The sequence below is a fragment of the Podarcis gaigeae genome, assembly GCF_964106915.1.
Source record: "Podarcis gaigeae genome assembly, chromosome: 13".
Classification (NCBI taxonomy): Eukaryota; Metazoa; Chordata; class Lepidosauria; order Squamata; family Lacertidae; genus Podarcis; species Podarcis gaigeae.
Genome location: NC_139689.1, coordinates 39,710,640 through 39,734,055, shown reverse-complemented (window position 1 = coordinate 39,734,055; position 23,416 = coordinate 39,710,640). Strand labels below are relative to the sequence as shown.

General features: G+C 44.1%; 1 protein-coding gene across 1 annotated transcript in view; it reads left to right on the top strand.

The window, feature by feature from the left end:
* The window catches only part of LOC310829901 (uncharacterized protein), a 169,979-nt gene that overhangs the window by 23,201 nt on the left and 123,362 nt on the right, over positions 1–23,416 (top strand). The window contains exons 4-6 of the mRNA XM_083708914.1: positions 2,340–2,622; positions 15,523–15,750; positions 18,031–18,157. Of these exons, the coding sequence (XP_083565040.1) occupies positions 2,340–2,622; positions 15,523–15,750; positions 18,031–18,157 (638 nt within the window). The remainder of the gene's footprint in view (positions 1–2,339; positions 2,623–15,522; positions 15,751–18,030; positions 18,158–23,416) is intronic.

Sequence of the window (23,416 nt, the reverse complement as noted above, 5' to 3'; positions counted from 1 at the left end):
AAGTTGCCCTGGTTTCTTTTCTTTTTCTTTAGCTTTAGCTGCTCTTGTTCTCCCTGTGCCACTCATTCCACACCTGCCTCTGTTCAAGGTCAAATTTTCTTTTGTTTCATAAGTTAGACAAAGTCCGGAGTGTAAACAATTTAACCACAGAGAATCACAATAAAGTACAGTTCCCAGGCCTCTATGTCTCCACAATCCTCTAGGTGGGGGTATTTCAAAGTTTCAAGGAAGGAGATTCCTCAAGTAGTTGAGGAAGGAGCTGGCACTGGATGTTTTGCTGCTGTAGGAAAAACTGAAGTGTCCCTCAACCCCGACACCTCCCTGATTGAAGATCAATGCCCATTGCCTGCAAGTGCCAGAGAAAATGATAATAATGGTGGTGATGATGATAAATTTAAAAAATATGCGGAGGGAGAGCAAAAAAAGGAGAATAAGGAAAATAAATTACATCCCTCTTCTGTGCAAAGCTACATGCAGCTTTATGTTAGGGTTGGCTGAGAGGAGATGAGGAAGAAAGTAACAGAGATCTGTGAGTGGAGAGGGGGGAGAGGCATCAAGAGAAGAGTGAGAAGGGGCTCATTCCCACTTACATTTTGCCCTGATCTAAAGCTCAGTGTCTGGAAAGAGCAGCCAAAATAGTGAAGGGGTTGAAGGCACTCTCCTATAAGGAAAGGTTGCAACATTTTTTACTTTTTAGTATAGACAAATGGTGAGTAAAAGAAGATATGATAGAAGCGTATAAAATGATACCTGCTGTGGAGAAAGTAGATAGAGGGAATTTTCCTTCCTCTTTCATATGTCTAGATCTTTTTTTTGTGTCGTTCAGTGAAGCTGAATGGTGAAAGAATCAGGACTGAGAAAAGAAAGTGCTTCTTCACACAATGCACAGTTAAATTATGGGATGTGTTGATACCAGTTGTGGTGGTGGTGTCCAAGTAGTGTCCAACTGGCATGGCCCTAAAAGAAGATTAGGCAAAGCCATGCAGAATAGGATTATCAGTGGCTGCTAGTTATGATTGCTGCATACTAGTTATGATTGCTGCATACACAGTCTCCATTGTTGGAGACTATGTGCATCTCTCTACAAGTTGTTAGAAATTGTATGTGGGTAGAGCACTGCTGCACTCAGATCCTCCTTTTGGGCTTCTCATAATTATCTGGTTAGCCACTTAGAGGACAGAATGCAGGACTAAATAGGCCTTTGTAATGGTACAGCAGGATTCTTCTTGCTTTCATGTTCTCTGCAAGCCCTGACCTGCTCCACAGTGTGCTGGGGTGATAGGTAGGGGTGGAGAAGGAAACAGAAATCCTTCTATCTCTGTGTTCTTCTTTAAGCCCTGCTAGCATTATTCCATCCTGGTTCAAAAGTGTGTAAAGAAAAGAATACATTAGCGATGAGATAGGAAGCCCTTCTTTGCTCTGAATATTGAATTGCACCTCAAAAGAGTTTGAAATGAAGATTCTTAAAAGCCCACCTCTCCTCTGAGGTGGGCTTCCTTCTCCTCCTCTTCTTCTGGCCTATTTAGTCCTGCATTTAGTCCAAATGAGAGCCAGTGTGGTGTAGTGGTTAAGAGCGGTAGACTCGTAATCTGGTGAACCAGGTTCGCTTCCCCGCTCCTCCACATGCAGCTGCTGGGTGACCTTGGGCTAGTCACACTTCTCTGAAGTCTCTCAGCCCCACTCACCCCACAGAGTGTTTGTTGTGGGGGAGGAAGTGAAATGAGAATGTTAGCCGCTTTGAGACTCCTTCGGGTAGTGACAAAGCGGGATATCAAATCCAAACTCTTCTCTTCTTCTTCTTCTTCTTCTTCTTCTTCTTCTTCTTCTTCCCAGGTATTCTTATTTTAGAACAAAGTCCTGGTTAAAAATATGTCGCATGAACTGAAAATGATGAATTTTTAGAAAGTGTCATCAAGCACATGTAAGACCCCAATGAAAATATCAGTATTGCCTTATTAGGGGTGGGGGAGAAATGGGGGTGGGGGAGAAATTATATTCAGCTCACATTTAAACATGAACCTGCCAAAATTTGCATGCTCCAAAACAATGCAAGAACCAAAATACAGCCACCCTTCAAAATTCACACTTAAGGCAAGTAATGTATATAAAAATGCACATACTGGGGTAAAGTGTCCACAAAATGCATATATTAGTAAAAGTAGCACGCAAAAACCACATTGTTTTTGTGTCAACATGTAAATATGTGTATATTAGGCAAAATTGCATAAAATGTGTGTATTAGGAGAAAATTGCATTAAAATGCTGAGGAATCTTCATGAGGCCTTAAAAAAAATCCGTAGCATATCTCCAAAGGATACAGCATAAAATTCTTGTTGCAGTGTTGTGCCAAAGAACTACCAGCATATTCTGGCCTTGGCCTTTGCTGTCAAGGAGATTAATGAGAACCCCAAGATCTTGCCTAACATCACATTGGGATTCCACATCTATGACAGTTACTTCAATCAAAGGATGACCTACTCGGCTGCTCTGAAACTTCCCTCCACAATTGTACCCAACTACAAGTGCAACACCCAGAAACATCTGATGGCAGTTATTGGGGGACTTGACTTTGATACCTCCATCTACTTGGCAGACATCTTGGGCGTCTACAAGATCCCACAGGTAAGATACTGCCTTGGGGATTTCACATATATCCACCATGATCTTTTCTATCCAGAGGTTCTGTACAATAGGTTTTGTGCAATAGAGAAATAGTTATGACTTACAAAGGAGGGCAGTTTGTTCAGTGTCTGGATTCAGGGCTTTAAAAGTCAATATCAAGACTTTGAACTGAATCTGGAATTTGGACTATATGTCAAAATTGTGCCAGCTGTCTCTGTACCAGGTTACATGCCGGGGTCCCCTAACCAAACTGAAAATCAGGCTCGAGCAATTTAATACAACTCAGGGAGTACTGCATGGATTGGCGGAACATTTCTGCAACCTATCATTAATTGGGGTATACCCAGCCCACTTTCCCTCAGCTGTGCGATTCTCTGGCAACACCCTCTACCTCAGTTCCCCTGTACCACCTGCCCCATCTCTCTAAAGTGTGCAGCTCAGAACTGGGTTTCTGCAATACTTATTGGCTGGTTAGGCCTGCCCCCTGGAAAATCCCTGGACCCAGGCCTGCCTGCCATTGGGCCAATCTTCAGGCAGGCCTGCAATTCTCCACAGGCGGCCTCCAGATTATTGATATGGGGCCATGGCCAGGCTGCAATGTATGTAAGTGGACTTGCCTAGCCACCTTGCAAATTAATTAGAATGAATGATAAATAAATAGCTGACGCCATCTAACCGCCCACAAACTTTGTGAAAACAAATCATGGTGAATATTCAATAACTGTCTTTGCCACGACAACCACTAGAGATGCACATACCAATTCCTTGTACTATATTTATGTCCCTTTATTTCCTTCTAGCTCACTTATGGTTCCTTTGCTCTACAGTATGCTGAACAAACCCAGTCCACTCCCTTTTACTGGATGGTGCCAAACGAAGCCCATCAGTACACTGTGATTGTTGGGCTACTTTTGCACTTTGGTTGGACGTGGGTTGGGTTGCTCAGTGGAGAGAATGACAGTGGAGAGAGATTTGTTCAGACCCTGAAACCTCTGCTGTCCCAGAAAGGTATTTGCTTGGCTTTCTCAGAGAAAACCCTGAAAACCACATACTTGACTGAGTATTATGCCATGTATTCCCAGTGGATCCAAATCTATCATGTTGTTATGGAAAGTAAAGCCAAAGTTGTTGTTTTCTTTGGAGAAACAAAGTGCATGCTTGGCTTGCGAATAATGGTAGCACTAGGCGAATTGGAAAGTGTGACCAAAACATCTGTGGGCAAGGTGTGGATTCTGACAGCACAGCTGGATTTCATAGCATTGGCCTATCAAATGAGCATGGATATGCAAGTCTTCCAGGGTTCCCTCTCCTTTGCAGTTCATTCCAATGTGATACAAGGATTCAAAGCCTTTCTTCGGGTCCATAATCCTTCTGAGGCAAATGGAAATCGCTTTGTCAAGCAGTTCTGGGCAGAAGTATTTCTCTGTTTATTTCCAAACTCCAATACAGAGGAGCAGGCCAGTGGAACCTGCACCGGAGATGAAAAGCTGGAAGATCTCCCTTCGTCTGGTTTTGAGATGAGCATAACTGGCCACAGCTACAGTGTCTATAATGCTGTCTATGCAACAGCACATGCTCTACATGCCATGCTGTTGCCCAAATACAGGGCAGCGGTGGAAGGAGGGATGCAGGATCTTCAAAGGCTACAGCCTTGGCAGGTAATGCCTTCAATGAGATACAATTTACCGTACTTGACATTGACAGTGACCTGGAAATTAGTGTAGATTACCATCCAGCACTCTGATCGGGTAAAATAAATGATAAAAAACGTAAACACCCCAGAATTGACATTAAATTTGTCCTTCCATGCTGGATGTTGGTTAAAAAAAAGACATTGGATAGGAAAACATTATTTTAAGCTACGTTGCACTCAACATTTGCTTTTGGAAAGCGACAAAACTAATACAATTATTAAATCAAAATTAATTACCCCTTGCAACACAGGACTCATCCATACTGCCATGTAATGTAGATAGTAACCTTCCCATACCTCCATTAATTCTCTGCTATCCATATGACAGTCTTCAAATCACTGTCTTCCCACACTTCCCTCCATCAGTCTGAACGTTCTCATTCTATGGATTCGTCAAAAAGAAAACAGCACGAGAAATTCTGGGTTGAGGGAGGGAAAGTTGAAGAAGGTAGTGATTTTGAGGAGTGTAGCTTTGGGTACCTTTAGATTCTCACTTTTTCTGAAATTTGCTTGCACAAAGCTTACTTGGTGGTCACTTCCACAACCATTTTCAAAACCACCAGACATGTGATCAAGCGCTTATATTTCTGCAAACCTAATATTCTGGCATGTGCATGGTATGTGCAGAAATTCACCCCAGAAAATACTGACCATTTGGAGGCATTACTTCATAGTTTCTGTTTTCCTTTCAATGCAGCTCCATCCCTTCCTTAGTGGTGTCTCCTTCAACAACTCTGCTGGAGAAACAGTATCTTTTGGTGAGAACAGGGAAGTAGAAGCTGGCTTTGATATTACTAACATGGTTACTTTTCCAAATCACTCCTTCGTGAGAGTCAAGGTTGGAAGGATGGATTTGGAGGCTGCCCCAGGTCAGAAATTCTTCATTGATGACAACCGAATGGTGTGGCACAGAAGTTTTCACCAGGTGGGGCATAATTCCAACATCCATGAGATATAGGAAAACAAAATATTACGCACTTATCAATCATCAGCCCAGCACATACCTGGTTTTCCAGCATGGTTCAAAACATAGAATCATAGAATCATAGAGTTGGAAGAGACCACAAGGGCCATCGAGCCCAACCCCCTGCCAAGCAGGAAACACCATCAGAGCACTCCTGACATATGGTTGTCAAGCCTCTGCTTAAAGACCTCCAAAGGAGACTCCACCACACTCCTTGGCAGCAAATTCCACTGTCGAACAGCTCTTACTGTCAGGAAGTTCTTCCATTTTCTGCATTACATTCGATGAGCTTCCTGGATCAGGCCAATGGCTGTCTGTGGTAAACCCACAAGCAGGAACTGAGTACAAAAGCTCTCTTTCCTCTTGTGGTTTTCCTTTTATGGTTTCTTGGGTGCCTAAAGGGGGTTCAAAGATGGTCAGTTTGGTCCTGCCTTTGGAATAAGTAGTTTAGTGTCTTCTTACTTCTAGCTGTGGGTTGGAAAACAGAAGGCAAACATGCTATGAATTTCTGTGTGCTAAAATTTTAAAGTATTTGGTTAAATGGGCAGGTTCCACCTCTTTCTGTGTGCAACCCAAGTTGTCCTCCTGGTTCCAGCAAGGAGAAGTAGGAGGGGGAGCCATTCTGCTGCTATGATTGTGCTCCATGTCCTCAAGGCAAGATTTCATCCCAAAAGGGTAAGAGACACAAGAGGTATACCTTTCAAACTATACTTCATGTTAGAAGTTGTTGAAAAGATTAAGCAAATAATTGGTACATATTATTTGATTGGAGAATGGCAGCACACATTTTTAGAGAACTACACATACTTCAGGGCAACAGTATTTGGGTTCATTTGTTGGTGAAAGGAGTGAAATTTAGATAACCTTTCCATTCAAAGGGCAACAAAATGAAATTTCTCCTCCATCCCTATTGGCACACAGCCCCCATAAAGGAATATGGACCTTTCCTAACAACAAAAGTTTTATAAACCAAGATCTCATCTTTGTCAGAGATTAAAATGCAGCAATCAATACTGAGGTACATGGAGCAGTGAACATGGAGCACTTTCCTTAGCTCCCGTGCTGAACAATTCATAGAAGGATGGTTTCTATTTATTGTCAGCCCCATTGACCAAGTAAACTGCACAATGTAGTTTATGTTGGTGACAAGGAAAAATCAGGTATATAAAAGGAGAATGCCAAGATCCAGGTATGAGGCAAGTACTCTTTGGTTAGGGAATCCCAGCAGAGATTTAAAATATTCAAATATTCAAAAATATTAAGAAAAGTAAAGCATGGCAATATAAGCTGTTAGAGCTTTAAAATATGCCTTTCTAAGTTCTTTCCGAAAGACCGCACATTGGTAAGTTAAAAATTGGGTTACTACTATTAAAATATCAAGTTCGTGTGCATTTCCACACATCAGTAAGAAAACCCAGGTGGTAAAACTTGGATTAGCTATAGTAATAAAAGTACCTAAATTATTGGTATAAGGAGCACAAGAATGGCTTGTAACAGCCATGCAGTCTGAGCTTGGAGCAAGTAGTTCAGACATCATCAAACTCTGAGCTTCTAATGTAGACTTAGGACGCGGAGGCTTGATTACCTAGTACCTATCAAAGATGAGCTAAGCCTGGCAGGACAGTTTACTCTATGGTCTTAACCCCTTCATTCATTAATTAGACTTAAGCCTGACTGGTTATCCCACAGCTTCTGGGGAGTTAGCAAGCCAGTACAGAACACCCCACATAACCCATCACACAGCGCTGAGGTGGGTTTCTTGTGCATCACTTTGAATCTAGCCTGTTTGGAATCTTCTGTGATACTCCTAATCTAACCTGAAGAGATACTGCCAACATTAGTAGCTGCTTTTCAACATATCTGAAATCTGAGTGTTTTTCCTCTCTCTCCAGACATGGATGAATGTGTTGCATGCCGTGAAGATCACTATCCAAATAGGGACCAATCACAATGCATTCCAAAGACCATCAGCTTCCTGTCTTTTAAAGAGCCTCTGGGGATGAGCTTAGCATTGATTGCTCTTTATCTCTCTCTCCTCACAGTGGTGGTCCTAGTCATCTTCATTAAACATTAGGACACACCCATTGTCAGAGCAAACAATCGGGACCTCACCTACACTCTCCTCACTTCCCTCCTGCTCTGCTTCCTCTGCCCATTGATCTTCCTCAGCCCTCCAGAAAGAGTGAGCTGCCTGCTCAGACAAATGGCTTTTGGCCTTGTTTTCACAGTGACCGTTTCTTGTGTTCTGGCCAAAACGATCACGGTGGTTCTGGCCTTTGTGGCCACCAAACCAGGATCCAGAATGAGGAAGCGGGTGGGGAAAAGACTGGCAAGCATCATTGTGATTTCTTGTTCCCTTATCCAAACAGGCATTTGCACTGTGTGGTTAGGAAGCTCTCCCCCATTCCTTGATTCTGACATGCACTCTGTGATGAGGGAAATCATTTTAGGCTGTAACGAAGAGTCAGTTGCCCTGTTTTACTGTGTCCTGGGCTACATGGGCTTTTTGGCCATTCTCAGCTTTGTTGTGGCCTTTTTTGCCAGGAAACTGCCTGACAGCTTTAATGAGGCCAAATTCATCACCTTCAGCATGTTGTTGTTTTGTAGTGTTTGGATCTCCTTTGTTCCAGTCTACCTGAGCACCAAGGGGAAATACATGGTGGCTGTGGAGATCTTCTCCATCTTAGCCTCCAGTGCTGGCTTACTGGGCTCCATCTTTTTCCCAAAATGCTACATCATTGTGTTGAGACCTGACCTGAACAGCAAGGAGAAGTTAATAAAGAGGAAATGATAAATTATCCTATCATCTCTGTTTTTATTCTAGTAGAAAATGGGCAATATAATTTCTCTTTATCCTTATTATATAACTGTATTGTGAGTGTTTTTAGCTGCGATTGCTATGTGCAATTTCTTTAACAATTCTCTGTGGTCTCTGTGAGACAGGTTCCCTAATATTTTTGGACTCCGTGGTGCATTTGGAAAACAAGCTGTAATGGATACCATAAAATATTGAGGCCTGACTAGAATATGAGAGAATGATTGATTAGAAACCAAATGAGAAAACAATATATTGGGAGGCATTTTTTTAAAATAAAAAAAGATTCATCTCTTCATTCCTTCCAAATCCTTTTTAAAGTAAGTAAGGTTTCAGTTGAGCTGCTAGTATCGTGATAAACAAGTCTCATTTATTTCAGTAGTTGCAGATAATATTTGCTAGACCATTTGTGGGGTTCATTTTTACTTAAAGTTTAGTAGATAAAAAGTTTAGTAGATAAAAAAGTTAGGGTTTTTAATTGCCTTATATTTATAAGATGGTAGGTTTCTGGCCACGCCCACGATCAATGGCGGTTGTTCGCAGGCCTCCAGGTGTTGTGAAGAAGTTCAGGCATGGGAGAGGTAGGAAATGAAGCATAAATCCTCTCGATGCTCTCCAGTGGGGTCTGGGGAGTTCACTGCATCCTGCAGTGTCAGTGGCGTAGCGTGGGGGGTGCAGGGGGGCCAGGCGCAACATCTGGGGGGGCGCAACATCTGGGGGGGGGGCGTGGAAGAGACTCGAGTGCTAAAAAGACTCTCCTTCCTGGAAGAGAGGGAAGTGGTTGTGGGCATTAGCCCCCTGCCTCCACCTCTCCTGGCTGGCGTCCACGCCCCTTGGCAGGCACCCAACCAGGTGCCTCCGAGGGGGCGTGCTCAGCAGCCTTTTGCTGCAGTGCCAGCCTCTCCCTGGCCTCATTCTTCGCCGTCGTCTCGTCGCGAGTCATTGCAGGGAAATTTAAATAATTTGGTTCCATTTGTAACAATTTAGAAAATTAATAAAAATATTTATATCATTTATGAATGCAACCCACCTTCATATTACAGTATATTATGATCTTTTAATTTTACCATTTTTGTTTTTATTCTGTTCGGGTCTATAACTGCATCATAAAGGACCTGTATTTTCAGTCCTGTACAGAGTGTGTAATTTGTCCCTCCCCTCTGGCTCTAGGCCTAAAATCATGGAAATCACACTTTTTGGCGGTGTGCATGCACACAGACATGCACACATACACACACTTCTATGTGCGTTTGTGTGTGTGATTGAAGTGGCATATTAAAAAGTGTCTGCATTTGCAGTAAGGAGGGTTGGAAGAAGCTGTCAATTTTGACTTTACCACCATCTCATGCTTTCCATCTTAAATTCAGTTCTGCACAGTTTTTGCAGCAATCCGTGATTCTTTTCATTTAAAAAATCCTCATGAAAACTCTGAAGCGTTTTAGTGTCAATTTCTCCTAGTAAACACATTTTTCAATAAAGTCACAACACTTTTGCAAGTGTTCACTATGCATTTTTTGACACTTTCCCCAATGATACCGGCTAACTGTATGGGGCTGAGGACAGCTCAGCCCCTCCTCCCCCAGTATGTGGGGACAGGGCTGAGCCCCCCAACCTTGAGGGGCTGAGCCCTGGCAGGCTCCCTGGCAGGCCCCTCCACCACGGTGTAGGTTCCCACCAGGCTTCCCTGCTGTGTCAAAGGCATAGCTGTCAACTTTTCCCTTTTTAAAAGGGAAATCCCCTTATTCCAAGTAGGATTCCTCGCAAGAAAAGGGAAATGTTGACAGCTATGGAAAGGCCCCGCTGGGCAGAGGGCCCCTTCCCAGGCCTTGTGGCCTCCTGACGACACACGTGATGTCGGTGCCTCTACCCGTAACATATGCATTTTTGTAAACATTGGTTTAAGAACAACATCATAATTTTTGGATAGATTTCTAAGGAGGGTTGTGTTTTGATTCTCATCAGTGGCGTAGCGCTGGTTGTCAGCACCCGGGGCAAGGCAAGTAATTTGTGCCCCCTAACCCGTGGATTTGCGCCTCCTAACTCATGTATTTGCGCCCCCTAACCCTAACTCCCAGATGTTGCGCCCGGTGCGGCCGGCCCCCCTGCACCCCCCATGCTATGCCACTGATTCTCATATTGTTTCAGGAAGTACAAATCGGATCGTGAATGCCCCCTGCCCTGAATTCCTTGTAGTCAAATAACCTATTTATTTACTTCTCTTCTTTATATGATACTTTCAGGAAGCATATTAACGGGAATCTTTAAAATATACATCCGGGTGTGCGATTCATCCTCCCAATCTCAATATACATTGGTTGAGAATAAGCGAAGCAATTTCCCCTTCTCCCTACAAAACCAGATGTTCAGATGGACTGGTTCAAGACATTTTGGCACCCAAAGTGAACTACAAAATGCCTCCTCAAATGCCAGAGAAGAAGAGGCACTTTATTGGTCCTGTAAAGGGACAGAAACCGCTTTGAATGAAACATCACAAACATGTTTTTTTCCGTCATTTGTTTGATGCTCCTGATGTAAAGAGACCTAGTTATTGCCTCACCTGTAATTATCACTCTGGTCATGACTAAGTCTCCCTTGGATAATGTCTCAATAGATTTCCACAGAATACCAGCCGAAGTCTAAACATGAGAATATAAAAAAACCCTTCTTGTGATTCTAAACAAGGGAGAGGGCAGAGGAAGAGGAAGGATTTCTGCTGTTGTCTTTGTCAAGTTGTAGGATAGGATCTTGTTGTCTTTGTCCATGGAGTTTGTCCATGGAAATCAGCCCTGAGTGCTCACTGGAAGGACAGATTCTGAAGCTGAGGCTCCAATACTTTGGCCACCTCATGAGAAGAGAAGACTCCCTGGAAAAGACCATGATGTCGGGAAAGATTGAGGGCACAAGGAGAAGGGGATGACAAAGGATGAGATGGTTGGACAGTGTTGTCAAAGCTACCAACATGAGTCTGACCAAGCTGCGAGAGACAGTGGAAGACAGGAGTGCTTGGTGTGCTCTGGTCCATGGAGTCACGAAGAGTCGGGCATGACTAAATGACTAAATAACAACAACAGGATAGGATCTTAATCTGTAAATTGGTAGGGAAGTGCTGTTCCTGTTAAGGCAAAATATTCTACTGAGGGTGGTTCTGAAGCTAAGGTTCATGTTCTAGACAGAAATAAGGGTGTCTGATGATGAAGGATATTTGCCTCAGTATGCTGTTGTTTATTGTGTCCATTCTCTTTCATCTGCCACATTTGGTGTGCAAACATACCATGATTTGCACCATTGATGATCTGTCCAGAATTCCACATGAATACTACCAACCTGGTGATATTATGATTGGCGGACTTGCTTCCCATCTCTTTACTGCTTTTGACAAAGAAGACTTCACAGAAAGGCTAACTACCCATCAGCTTCTTAATACCTTGTAAGGACATGTGAAAGAATCAGCTGGTACAGAAACATCCCCCAAACCTGAACATGCTTAAATTTAGCTAGTTTAAGATGGAAAGCCCTTCTCTATTCTGAATATTGAACTTTATCTTAGAAAGTTTGGGGGGAGGGGTCTTAAAAGCTCACCTCTCCTTTGAGGTGGAGATTGAAGAGCCCTAGATGTTTTCATCAAACTCAGACAAGATTTATAGGATACTCCTAGTTAAAAATGTGTCACAGGTCAGAAAATTATGAGAACTACTCCATTAAGCTAGGCTACCTACTTCTCAGCATTTTGACACAACTTTTGTTAGATCAAATCAGTACCTGCAGATAAATGTTTTGTATGTTTGTACTTTGTGCTTTCTGTTGATGTCAGTGTGTGAGTGTCAAAGTCTGATGCCTTGTGCTCTTAATGTGGTGCAGACCTGTTCAACTACTTAGTGACAGTAAGACAGGAAGAGGAAAGAGATTCAATTGTGTTTAATATTTATAGAAAGAGCCTGGATCAGGTACATTCATTTTGTTTGTCTTTGGGAACAACAGTCAGTGATTGGCTGAAGGTTCTGAGCCGTGATGAAACGGCAGTTAACTGTCAGTTGGGAGAAATAATCAGTGAGGTGTGAGGCAAAGACAAGAGAAAGCTGAGGTGAAAGTGGACAAATAAGGCTTAAGCTCCCTAAACCCAGTTTGTTAACAATATTTTTTGGCAAAGATTAGAACAAGTGAGCTGGTGTGTATTTTAGGCTAAGAAGCTGCCCAGTTCTTAGCAGAAAAATGCCATAAAAGCAGATTTCTTAAATGAGCTCAACTGTCCAATCAGCCAGAAATAGGATCTGTGGAACTTTGGAGGCCAAAAGCAGATGGTACCTAGCAGTTGAATCAATTTGTGAGTGAACTGGGCAGGTGGCTGTTTAGGAATTTGGTCTGGGGTAAAAGCCTTGGAGAGGTTGGTGTCAGCATCAGTATCTCTTAAATCTTTAAGTGTTGTCAAGTACATGCAGGACTCCAAAATAAATATAAGTATTGCCTCATTAGGGATTGGGGCGGGATTGAAATCAGTTCACATTTAAACGTGAACCTCCCAAAATTGGCTTGCTCAAAATAAATAGGAAAAGCAAAATGGAGTCATTATTTGAAATTCACACTTCTCCAAATTTTGCAGTGCACTTCTCCAGCCGAGCAATGTATTAAAAAAATCATATACTGGGGTAAAGTATTTATTTAAAAAAATGCATATATTAGTGAATGTGGTATAGAAGTCGACAAGTGGACTACAATGCATTCTTTTAGGAGAAATTGGTTTCCAGATATCTGTATAATAGGGCACACTGTGCACAAAAACGCTGAAGAATAATCACGAGGTGCTTGAAAAATTGCACAGCATATCATTTAAATAATAATAATTGCATAACATATCTCCCAAGAAATCAGCATAAAATTCTCATTGCAGTGTTGTGCCAAAGAACTACCAGCATATTCTGGCCTTGGTATTTGCTGTCAAGGAGATCAATGAGAACCCCAAGATCTTGCCTAATATCACAATGGGATTCCATATCTATGACAGTTACTTCAATCAAAGGATGACCTACCGGGCTGCTCTGAATCTTCCAGCAACACTTATACCCAACTACAAGTGTGACACTCAGAAACATCTGATGGCAGTTATTGGGGGACTTGACATGGATTCTTCCCTTCAAATGGCAGACATACTGGGCGTCTACAAGATTCCTCAGGTAAGATGCCTTGGCTATTTCACATTCATTCACCATGAATGAATCCTTTCCCCTCCCTGGCATGCAGCTATGTCACTGCCTCATGGGCCAGAGAGTCTAGGAAAGATGTTTTTGTTTGACTCCCTTGTCCATGAGAGAGTGAGGTAAAGAGAACTGCCTACTGTCATTACAACTGTCTTTGCCACAACAGCTGCTAGAGATGCACATACCAATTCCTTCTACTATATTTATGTCCCTTTATTTCCTTCTAGCTCACTTATGGTTCCTTTGCTCTAGAGTATACCAATGAAAGCCAGTCCATTCCCTTTTACCGGATGGTGCCAAACGAAGCCCATCAGTACACTGGGATTGTTGAGTTACTTTTGCACTTTGGTTGGATGTGGGTTGGGTTGCTCAGTGGAGATAATCACAGTGGAGAGAGATTTGTTCAGACCCTGAAACCTCTGCTGTTCCAGAAAGGTATTTGCTTAGCTTTCTCAGAGACAACCCTGAAAACCACATATTTGGCAGAGTATTATGTGATGTATTCCCAATGGATCCAAATCTATCATGTTGTTATGGAAAGTAAAGCCAAAGTTGTTGTTTTCTATGGAGAAACAAAGTCCATGCTTGGCTTGCGAACAATGGTAGCGCTAGGCGAATTGGAAAATGTGACCAAGACATCTGTGGGCAAGGTATGGATTCTGACAGCACAGCTGGATTTCACAGCATTGGCCTATCAAATGAGCATGGATATGCAAGTCTTCCAGGGTTCCCTCTCCTTTGCAGTTTATTCAAATGTGGTACAAGGATTCAAAGCCTTTCTTCGGGTCCAAAATCCTTTTGAGGAAAATGGAAATGGCTTTGTCAAGCAGTTCTGGGCAGAAGTCTTTCTCTGTTTATTTCCAAACTCCAATACAGAGGAGCAGGCCAGTGGAACCTGCACTGGAGATGAAAAGCTGGAAGATCTCCCTTCGTCTGGTTTTGAGATGAGCATAACTGGCCACAGCTACAGTGTCTATAATGCCGTCTATGCCATAGCACATGCTCTACATGGAATGCTCTTGCCCGGGACAAAATATAGGAGAGTGGTGGAAGGAGGGATGCAGGATCTTCAAATGCTGCAGTCTTGGCAGGTAATGCCTTTTCATGAAATACAATTTATTTAACATGAACTGTGCCCTGGAAATTAGTGTAGATTATCTCCCAGCAGTCCTCTTAGTAGTCTTCTGAACTCCTTTCTCATGCTTTTACTCCTTCATTGCTATAATTTAATAAATTCATAAAACAAAAAACAACCCAGAATTGCCATGTAATTTGTCCATTCATGCTGCATGGCAGTAAAAAGGACATTGAAGAGTTTGGATTTGATATCCCACTTTATCACTACCCGAAGGAGTCTCAAAGCGGCTAACATTCTCCTTTCCCTTCCTCCCCCACAACAAACACTCTGTGAGGTGAGTGGGGCTGAGAGACTTCAGAGAAGTGTGACTAGCCCAAGGTCACCCAGCAGCTGCATGTGGAGGAGCAGAGATGCGAACTCGGTTCCCCAGATTACGAGTCCACTGCTCTTAACCACTACACCACCCTGGCTCGGAAAACATTATTGGATAGGAAAACATTATTTTATGCTACCTTGAGCTCAACACTTGTTTTTTGGGAGTTGGAATACATATATTAAATCAAATCAAAAGTAATCACTCCCTACAGCACAGAACTCACCCACCCTGCCCATATGACGTTCACCTCCAAATCACTCTCTTCCCATACTTCTCTCTCCCTCAATCTGAACTTTCTTATTCTATGGACACTCCAAAAAGGGGAGGGCATGAGAAATTATGGATTGAGGGAGGGAAAGTTTGAGAAGGAATTGAGAAAAATGGATTTGTTGCAATAGTGTGACAGAGCGCTTTAACCCCACTTTATTTGTGCAAACCTAATACAGTGGTACCTTGGGTTAAGTACTTAATTCGTTCCAAAGGTCCGTACTTAACCTGAAACTGTTCTTAACCTGAAGCACCACTTTAGCTAATGAGGCCTCCAGCTGCCACTGTGCCGCTGGAGCACGATTTCTGTTCTCACCCTGAAGCAAAGTTCTTAACCTGAAGCACTATTTCTGGGTTAGCGGAGTCTGTAACCTGAAGTGTATGTAACCTGAAGCGTATGTAACCTGAGGTACCACTGTATTCTGGCATGTACATAGTATGTGCAGAATTTCACCCCAGAAAATACTGACCATTTGGAGGCATTACTTCATCATTTCTTTTTTCTTTCAATGCAGCTCCATCCCTTCCTTAGGACTGTCTCCTTCAACAACTCTGCTGGAGAAACGGTATCTTTTGGTGAGAACAGGGAAGTAGAAGCTGGCTTTGATATTACTAACATGGTCACTTTTCCAAATCACTCCTTCATGAGAGTCAAGGTTGGAAGGATCGATTTGGAGGCTGCCCCAGGTCAGGAATTCTCCATTGATGACAACCAAATGATGTGGCACAGAAGTTTTCACCAGGTGGGGCATAATTCCAACACCCATGAGATATAGGAAAACAAAATATTACGCACTTATCGATCATCAGCCCAGCACATACCTGGTTTTCTAGCCTCATTCAAAACATTTTCTTCTGCATTACATTAGATGTGCTTGCTGGATCAGGCCAATGGCCTACCTTCTGCACCATTTTTCCCTCAGATTGGCAAACCAGATGTTTGTGGAAAATCCACAAGCAGGAACTGGGCCCAAGAGCGCTCTCTACTCTTGTGGTTTCCATAAGATAGTGTTCAACTGTTGTGATGTGTCCAAGGGAACGGGGGCAATTGGCAGGTCCCCAGATGGCTCCAGCCCACCGGCCAGTTGCCGGTCGAACTCCAGTCCTTGGTTTTGCATCAATCTGCGACTCAGAGCTTCAGAAGCCTTTCAGAAGTTGAGCACTCAAGCCAACAGAGAAAACAAACCCTTCGCGATGGAAGGGCGGACAAAGGCATATGTAAAGCATATTTACAAGCAATTTATTCAGCTTAGAACAGGACAAAGAAAACATGTCTGCTCTCCTTCATGTCCAAGAGCTAGAAGCAATAAAGCAAAAGCTCTACACACAATGGAAGTTCCCAGCAAGCTGTGCTGGAATGTAAACAGACATGTGACATACAACAACTCCACACAGCTGTTAAGGTGGAATGGAACATCAATATCCTAATAGTGTCTCTGACCGTGAAGACAGAGCATAACCTCCCTCATGGCTAATAGCCACTAATAGACCTATCCTCCATGAATTTTTCAAATCCTGTTTTAAAACCATCCCAGTTGGTGGCTATTACGGCCTCCTGTGGGAATGAGTTCCATAGTTTAACTATACTGCATGAAGAGCTATAAATGGACTGGACACTTTGCCGCAAATTACAACGGAGCTTTTAGCAGTTCAATAGCCTTTCAAATCTTGCAGGCAATACATCCCCTCCCCCCCAAAAAATATCCCTGCCCCCAATTTTTCAAGTGTATTTTTTAAAAAATTGTTCTCTAATGTTCAATTTTAGTTCTTCTACTTGGGGTGGGGGAAATCACACCTAAGTTACCATAGTTTTGGCTTCAGAATCCTTAGAATTTAACTGAGACACCAAAGTCACTACCCACCTGTATCCTAAGGAAAAATAATCTGTGGGCTAGGGATGGAGGATAATTTCATATGGTTTACAGTTTTATGGAAACTGACAGAATCAGGTCAGAACACCATTATCTTTTAAGTTTCACATTTCTCTGAATTTTGTGATACAAAAGGACCAACATGGTTTGAAAAATACATATTGTAAGATAAAAGAAACTTAGAAATGCAAATATTAAGATAAGATAGACATTTAAATGTGAATTTAGTTGTGGATTAATGTGGAAATGGGATGTAGTAAATTTATGATTAAACACAGTGCTTTTTTCTAAAAAAATGTTTAGGGGTACTCTCATTTTGACTCAAAATCACCATTTTATAGTTCAAATCGGGGAAAATAAATACAGTAAATGGACAAAGGTACAAAGATTCACAAAATGTTTAGAGGTACAGGTATGCGTACTCCTGCATCCCCCCCAGAAAAAAGGACTGATTAAACATATGAAATTTATATAGACAGGAAATATACTGATTTGTCCTTTCCAAAATGCCGCACCCTGCACCTCTAAATAAAAGAAGTACCACAATTTCCTGCCAGTCCTCTACCCCATATACTATTTGCCCTTTAAGGTTTTGTTTATAGAAAACAGCATCTTTAGAGACAAATAGCAGCCATCTTTAAGCAGCAACCCAGCCTGGGCCCCCAGGACAGATCAGGAGCATGCCCTTCTCAAGTATTCCCAAAAGAACTTGTGAGGCTTCAAACTAAGAAAGGCTGTGCATAAACTCCACCCACAATGCCTTCCTGTGCATGGCAGCAAGCGTGAAGGGGACTTCTAACTGCATTTGGCTGAACTCCTTTAGAGGCCTCCTCCTCATATTTGGGAACCATGATAATAACACAAAGTTACAAATCACAAGGAGACTTCTAAACATGTCCAGTGTTTCAGACCTTCCCATTCAGTATGGTAAAATTGTTGGTGCTAGAGGTATTCTCTTTATGTATGGAGACAAAATGGGCAGGGCTACTTTTTGAATGCCTGAAGGGGGTTCAAAGATGGTCAGTTTGGTTCTGCCTTTGGAATAAGTAGTTTAGTGTCTTCTTACTTCTAGCTGTGGGTTGGAAAACAGAAGGCAAACATGCTATGAATTTCTGTGTGCTAAAATTTTAAAGTATTTGGTTAAATGGGCAGGTTCCACCTCTTTCTGTGTGCAACCCAAGTTGTCCTCCTGGTTCTAGCAAGGAGAAGAAGGAGGGGGAGCCATTCTGCTGCTATGATTGTGCTCCATGTCCTCAAGGAAAGATTTCATCCCAAAAGGGTAAGAGACACAAGAGGTATACTTTGCAAACTATATATCATGTTAGAAGTTGTTGAAAAGATCAGGCAAATAATTGGCACACATTGTTAGATTGGAGAATGGCATCACAAATTTTTAGAGAAGTACTCATTTTTCAGGGCAACTGTATTTTGGTTCATGTGTTGGTGAAAGGAGTGCAATTTGGGTAATCCTTCCATACAAAGGGCAACAAAACGAAAGTTCTCCATCCCTATTGGCAGACATAAAGGAATATGGACCTTTCCTCGCAAGAAAAGGTTTATAACCCATGATCTCATCTTTGTCAGGTTAAAATACAGCAGGCAATACTGAGCTAAATGGACAAATGACTTGGTATATTCCTTAGTTCCTGTTCTGAACAGTTGATACAAGGATGATTTCTATTTGTAGTTACCACCATTGTCCAACCAAATTGCAGAATGTGGTTCCATATTGGCAACATATCTGAAATCTGAGTGTATTTTCTCTCTCTCCAGACATGGATGAATGTGTTGCATGCCCTGAAGATCATTATCCAAACAGGGACCAATCACAATGCATTCCAAAGACAATCAGCTTCCTGTCTTTTAAAGAGCCTCTGGGGATAAGCTTAGCACTTTTTTCTCTTTCTCTCTTTCTCCTCACAGTGGTGGTTCAAGCCATCTTCATTAAACATCAGGACACACCCATTGTCAGAGCAAACAATCGGGACCTCACCTACACCCTCCTCACTTTCCTCCTGCTCTGCTTCCTCTGCCCATTGATCTTCCTCAGCCCTCCAGAAAGAGTAAGCTGCCTGCTCCGACAAATGGCTTTTGGCCTTGTTTTCACAGTGACTGTTTCTTGTGTGCTGGCCAAAACGATCACGGTGGTTCTGGCCTTTGTGGCCACCAAACCAGGATCCCGAATGAGGAAGTGGGTGGGGGAAAGACTGGCAAGCTCCATTGTGATTTCTTGTTCCCTTATCCAAGTGGGCATTTGCACTGTGTGGCTAGGAATCTTTCCCCCATTTCCTGATTCCGACATGCACTCTGTGATGAGGGAAATCATTCTAGGCTGCAACGAAGGGTCAGTTGCCCTGTTTTACTGTGTTCTGGCTTACATGGGCTTTTTGGCCATTATCAGCTTTGTTGTGGCCTTTTTTGCCCGGAAACTGCCTGAGAGCTTCAATGAGGCCAGATTCATCACCTTCAGCATGTTCTTGTTTTGTAGTGTTTGGATCTCCTTTGTTCCGGTCTACCTGAGCACCAAGGGGAAATACATGGTGGCTGTGGAGATCTTCTCCATCTTGGCCTCCAGTGCTGGCTTACTGGGCTCCATCTTTTTCCCCAAGTGCTACATCATTGTGTTGAGACCTGATCTGAACAGCAAGGAGAAGTTAATAAAGACGAAATAATAAATTATCCTATCATCTTTGTTTTTTTTGTTTTAGTAGAATGTGGGCAATATAATCTCTCATTATCCTTATTGTATGATTATATATTTTTTTTGTTTAGTTGCAATTGCTATGTGCAATTTATTTGAGAATTCTCTGTGGTCACTGTGAGACAGTTTTCCATAATCTTTTTGGACTTCATGGTGCATTTGGAGAACAAAGAAGCTGTAATAGATACTGTAATGGGAAAAGGGGGCTGCTCGTGCGTAAGCGTTTAAGTTCTCCAAGCTTTACCATCAGTTCCTAAACTTTCCCAGTCCAAGGAGCCATGGGTGCGTGGCTACCTCAATCGCTGGCAGAATCCGTCAGTGGGCGTTTCCGGAATTTACGCCAACATAAGAGTTCCTTGACGGAAACTCTTCTTCTGGATTCTCTGCGTGACAGTTTCCTCCGCGGAGTGGGCGTCCCCAGCGGAGGTCCTGAGCCCTCCCCGCTGTTCTCACTGGAAACATCTTGGAGCCATTCCTCCGACTGAGTTTCTGCAGGAACTCTCCCTTTCCCCCTACTGGTTCCTTCCTCCGCATCCGAAGCTCTCCTAGCCTCCTTGAGCCCTTCCACCACCTGACTCTCCGATGGCAGTTCCCTGACATCCACCTCCCCTCCAGGACCCCCCTCACCCCCCATTTCCCCCTCTTCTCTGGGTGGTGAGGTTGGGAACCCCCTGAAAGAATCCTCCTCATCTTCGGAGGACTCGAAAACCGCCCTCCACCTACTACTATCCCTTCTTCCCCCATACTCTTGCCCATCTGATTCTTCTTCCTCTTCCTGTCCTGATTCTGGGAACCCCTCAAACTCCTCTTCCTCATCAGTGGTGCCGAAGTGTTCCTCCCAGAACCTAGCCAAGGGCTGGGGCTTCCTCGGGAACCAGCGATGAAACGTTCCTACTAAGACCTCATCCTTGACCGTTTCTGCTGGTAACCAGGTATTTTCGGACTCCGGTTCCCCTTCCCATGCCACTAAGTACTCCACCTGTCTCCCCTTCCACCGAGAGTCAAGGATTTCTGCTACATGACTGCTCCGCTCCCTCTCTTCTACTTGCGGTGCCGCAGAAACCTCACTTTTGCGTTCCCCAAATTCTCGCCCCTCCCTGTATGGTGATAGTAATGACCTATGGAATACTGGATGCAGTTTCATGTTGTCTGGCAGCCTGAGTTTAAAGGCCACCGTATTGACCTGCTGTATAACCTCGAAGGGTCCCAGTCGTTTTGGCCACAATCTTTTGCAACCCCCCTTGAACGGTAACCCTTGTGTTGACAACCACACCCGGTCCCGCACCCTTATGGTCTCTCCTTCCCTTCTGCTCCTATCTGCCTGCTTCTTGTATTCTGCCTTGGCCCTATCCAAATTCATTTTGAGCTGTTGGTGTATTGCTTCCATTTCTTCCACAAAATGTTCCGCTGCCGGTACGCTCCATCTTTCCCCCCCTTCCTCTGGAAAGGCCCTGGGGTGACACCCATAATTAGCCAAAAATGGACTCATGCCCGTGGACACATTTTCCGCATTATTGTACGCGAATTCGGCCAGGGCTAATTTCTCTACCCAATCATTCTCCCTGTCATTTACATAACACCTCAGATATTGTTGCAGAATACTGTTTGCCCTTTCCGCCTGCCCATTTGTTTCTGGGTGTCTGGCGGTTGAGAAATTGACCTCCACGTGCAGTAAGCTCATGAGCTTCCTCCAGAACCTGGACGTAAATTGTTTCCCTCGATCTGAGACCACCCTCAAGGGGGCGTCATGCAACCTAAAAACGTGTTTTACAAACAACCTGGCGGTTTCTTCCGCCGTTACCGCATGTGAGCAAGCTATAAAGTGGCACATCTTGGTTAACAGGTCTACCACTACCATTACCGCAGTTTTCCCCTTGGATCTTGGTAAATCCGTCATGAAATCTATGGAAACTGCCTCCCATGGCCGTTCAGGTGTGGGTAATGGTTCCAGCAACCCCGCTGGTGCCGCCCTTTCCCCCTTTGCTCGCTGGCAGCGGTCGCACCTCCTTACATACTCTCGTACATCTTCCCTCACCTTGGGCCACCAGAATTGCCTGGTAACTAACCACATTGTTTTGTGTTGCCCAAAGTGCCCCGCGGTGGGGCTGTCGTGCAGTTGTTTGAATACCCTACCCCTCAATTCCCCTTCTGGTATGTACAAGGCCCCCTTGTAGTACAACGCCCCGTTCTTTTCTTCAAACCCCCCGTGATCTCCCCGGCTCTCCTGAGCCCTCTGAGCTTCTCTTGGGCGTATTCATCGTCCTCTGTCCCTTCTACTAGTTCTCGTTGCCCTACCAATGCTGCCCCACACACCCAGTGCTCCTCGGGGATGACATGTCTCTCTTTGGGCGCTCCCTCCCCCTCCATATACTCTGGTTTTCGAGAGAGAGTGTCCGCCCTCACGTTCTCTGGTCCCGGTACGTAGCGAATCTCAAAATGAAATTTGGAAAATTCCTGCGCCCATCGCACTTGTCTCTGGTTCAGTACTCTGGCCGTTCGCCAATATTCCAGGTTCTTGTGGTCCGTGCACACCTGGACCTTGTGCTGCGCTCCTATTAGCAGGTGCCGCCATCGTCGAAACGCTTCATAAATGGCGAGCAGTTCCCTGTCGTACACTGTGTAGTTCCTTTTGGATTTATTCAACTTCCGCGAGAAGGCACACGGTCTCCAGTCCAACGCATCCTTCCCCGGCTGGAGCAGAACCGCCCCTACCTCGATCTGATGCATCTGTTTCCACCCTCATCGGTTTCTGTAGATCCACGTGCAAGAGCTGTTCTTCCGAAGCGAACGCTTTCTTTAGCTTTTCAAACGCTCGCTGCGCCTCTTCCGTCCATGCTAATTTCTTCTTACTACCGAGACAATCGGTGATGGGAGCCGTTAAGTGGGCAAAGTTTTTGATGAACTTCCGATAGAAGTTTCCAAACCCCAGGAATCTCTGCACGTCCTTCCTGGTTCTGGGTGTCTTCCATTCCAGTACCGCTTGGACCTTGCTAGGATCCATGGCCAATCCCTTGTCTGACAAACGGTACCCCAGGAATTCCACCTCTCTAGTATGGAACTGGCACTTCTCCAACTTGACCCACAGCTGGTTAGCTTGCAGTCAGCTTAGGACCTCTCGGACATCTCGGACATGCTGCTCTTCGTCCTCTGAGTAGACTAACACATCGTCTAAGAAGGCTACACAGTTCTTATAGAGCAAAGGTCCCAGCACGTGATTCATGAATGATTGGAAACAGGCTGAGCCCCCCTGTAGTCCGAAGGGCATAACGAGATACTCAAAGGCCCCCAAGGGGGTGAACATGGTAGTTTTCCATTCATCCCCCTTCCTCATCCGTATCAGGTTATACGCCCCCCTCAGGTCCAGCTTGGTAAAAATCTTTCCCTTCCTCACCCTGGTCAAAATGTCGTCAATCCTGGGCATGGGAAAGGCCACAGGTTCTGACACTGCATTGACGGCCCGGAAGTCCACGACCAGCCTGGGTTTATTAGTGTCTTTTTTGTCCACAAAAAACACTGGGCTGCCCCCCACCACTCTTGACTCCCTGATGAAACCTCGTTTCAGGTTCTTGTCTATGAACTCCCTTAACTCCTGCAACTCCCTGTCTGACATGGCGTACAGCTTGCCCACTGGTAGCTGGGCCCCCGGGAGTAGGTTAATTTGACAGTCAAAGGGTCTATGCGGGGGCAGTCTATCTGCTTCCTTCTCACTGAAGACGTCACTCAGATCGGCGTATTGTCGGGGTATTTCTCCCTTTCCCCCCACCGCCATCCCTGCAAGACTGGCCCTAGCCAGCCCCTGCATTTCTCTTCCCTTGCAGTGCTCTAGGCAATGCGCTG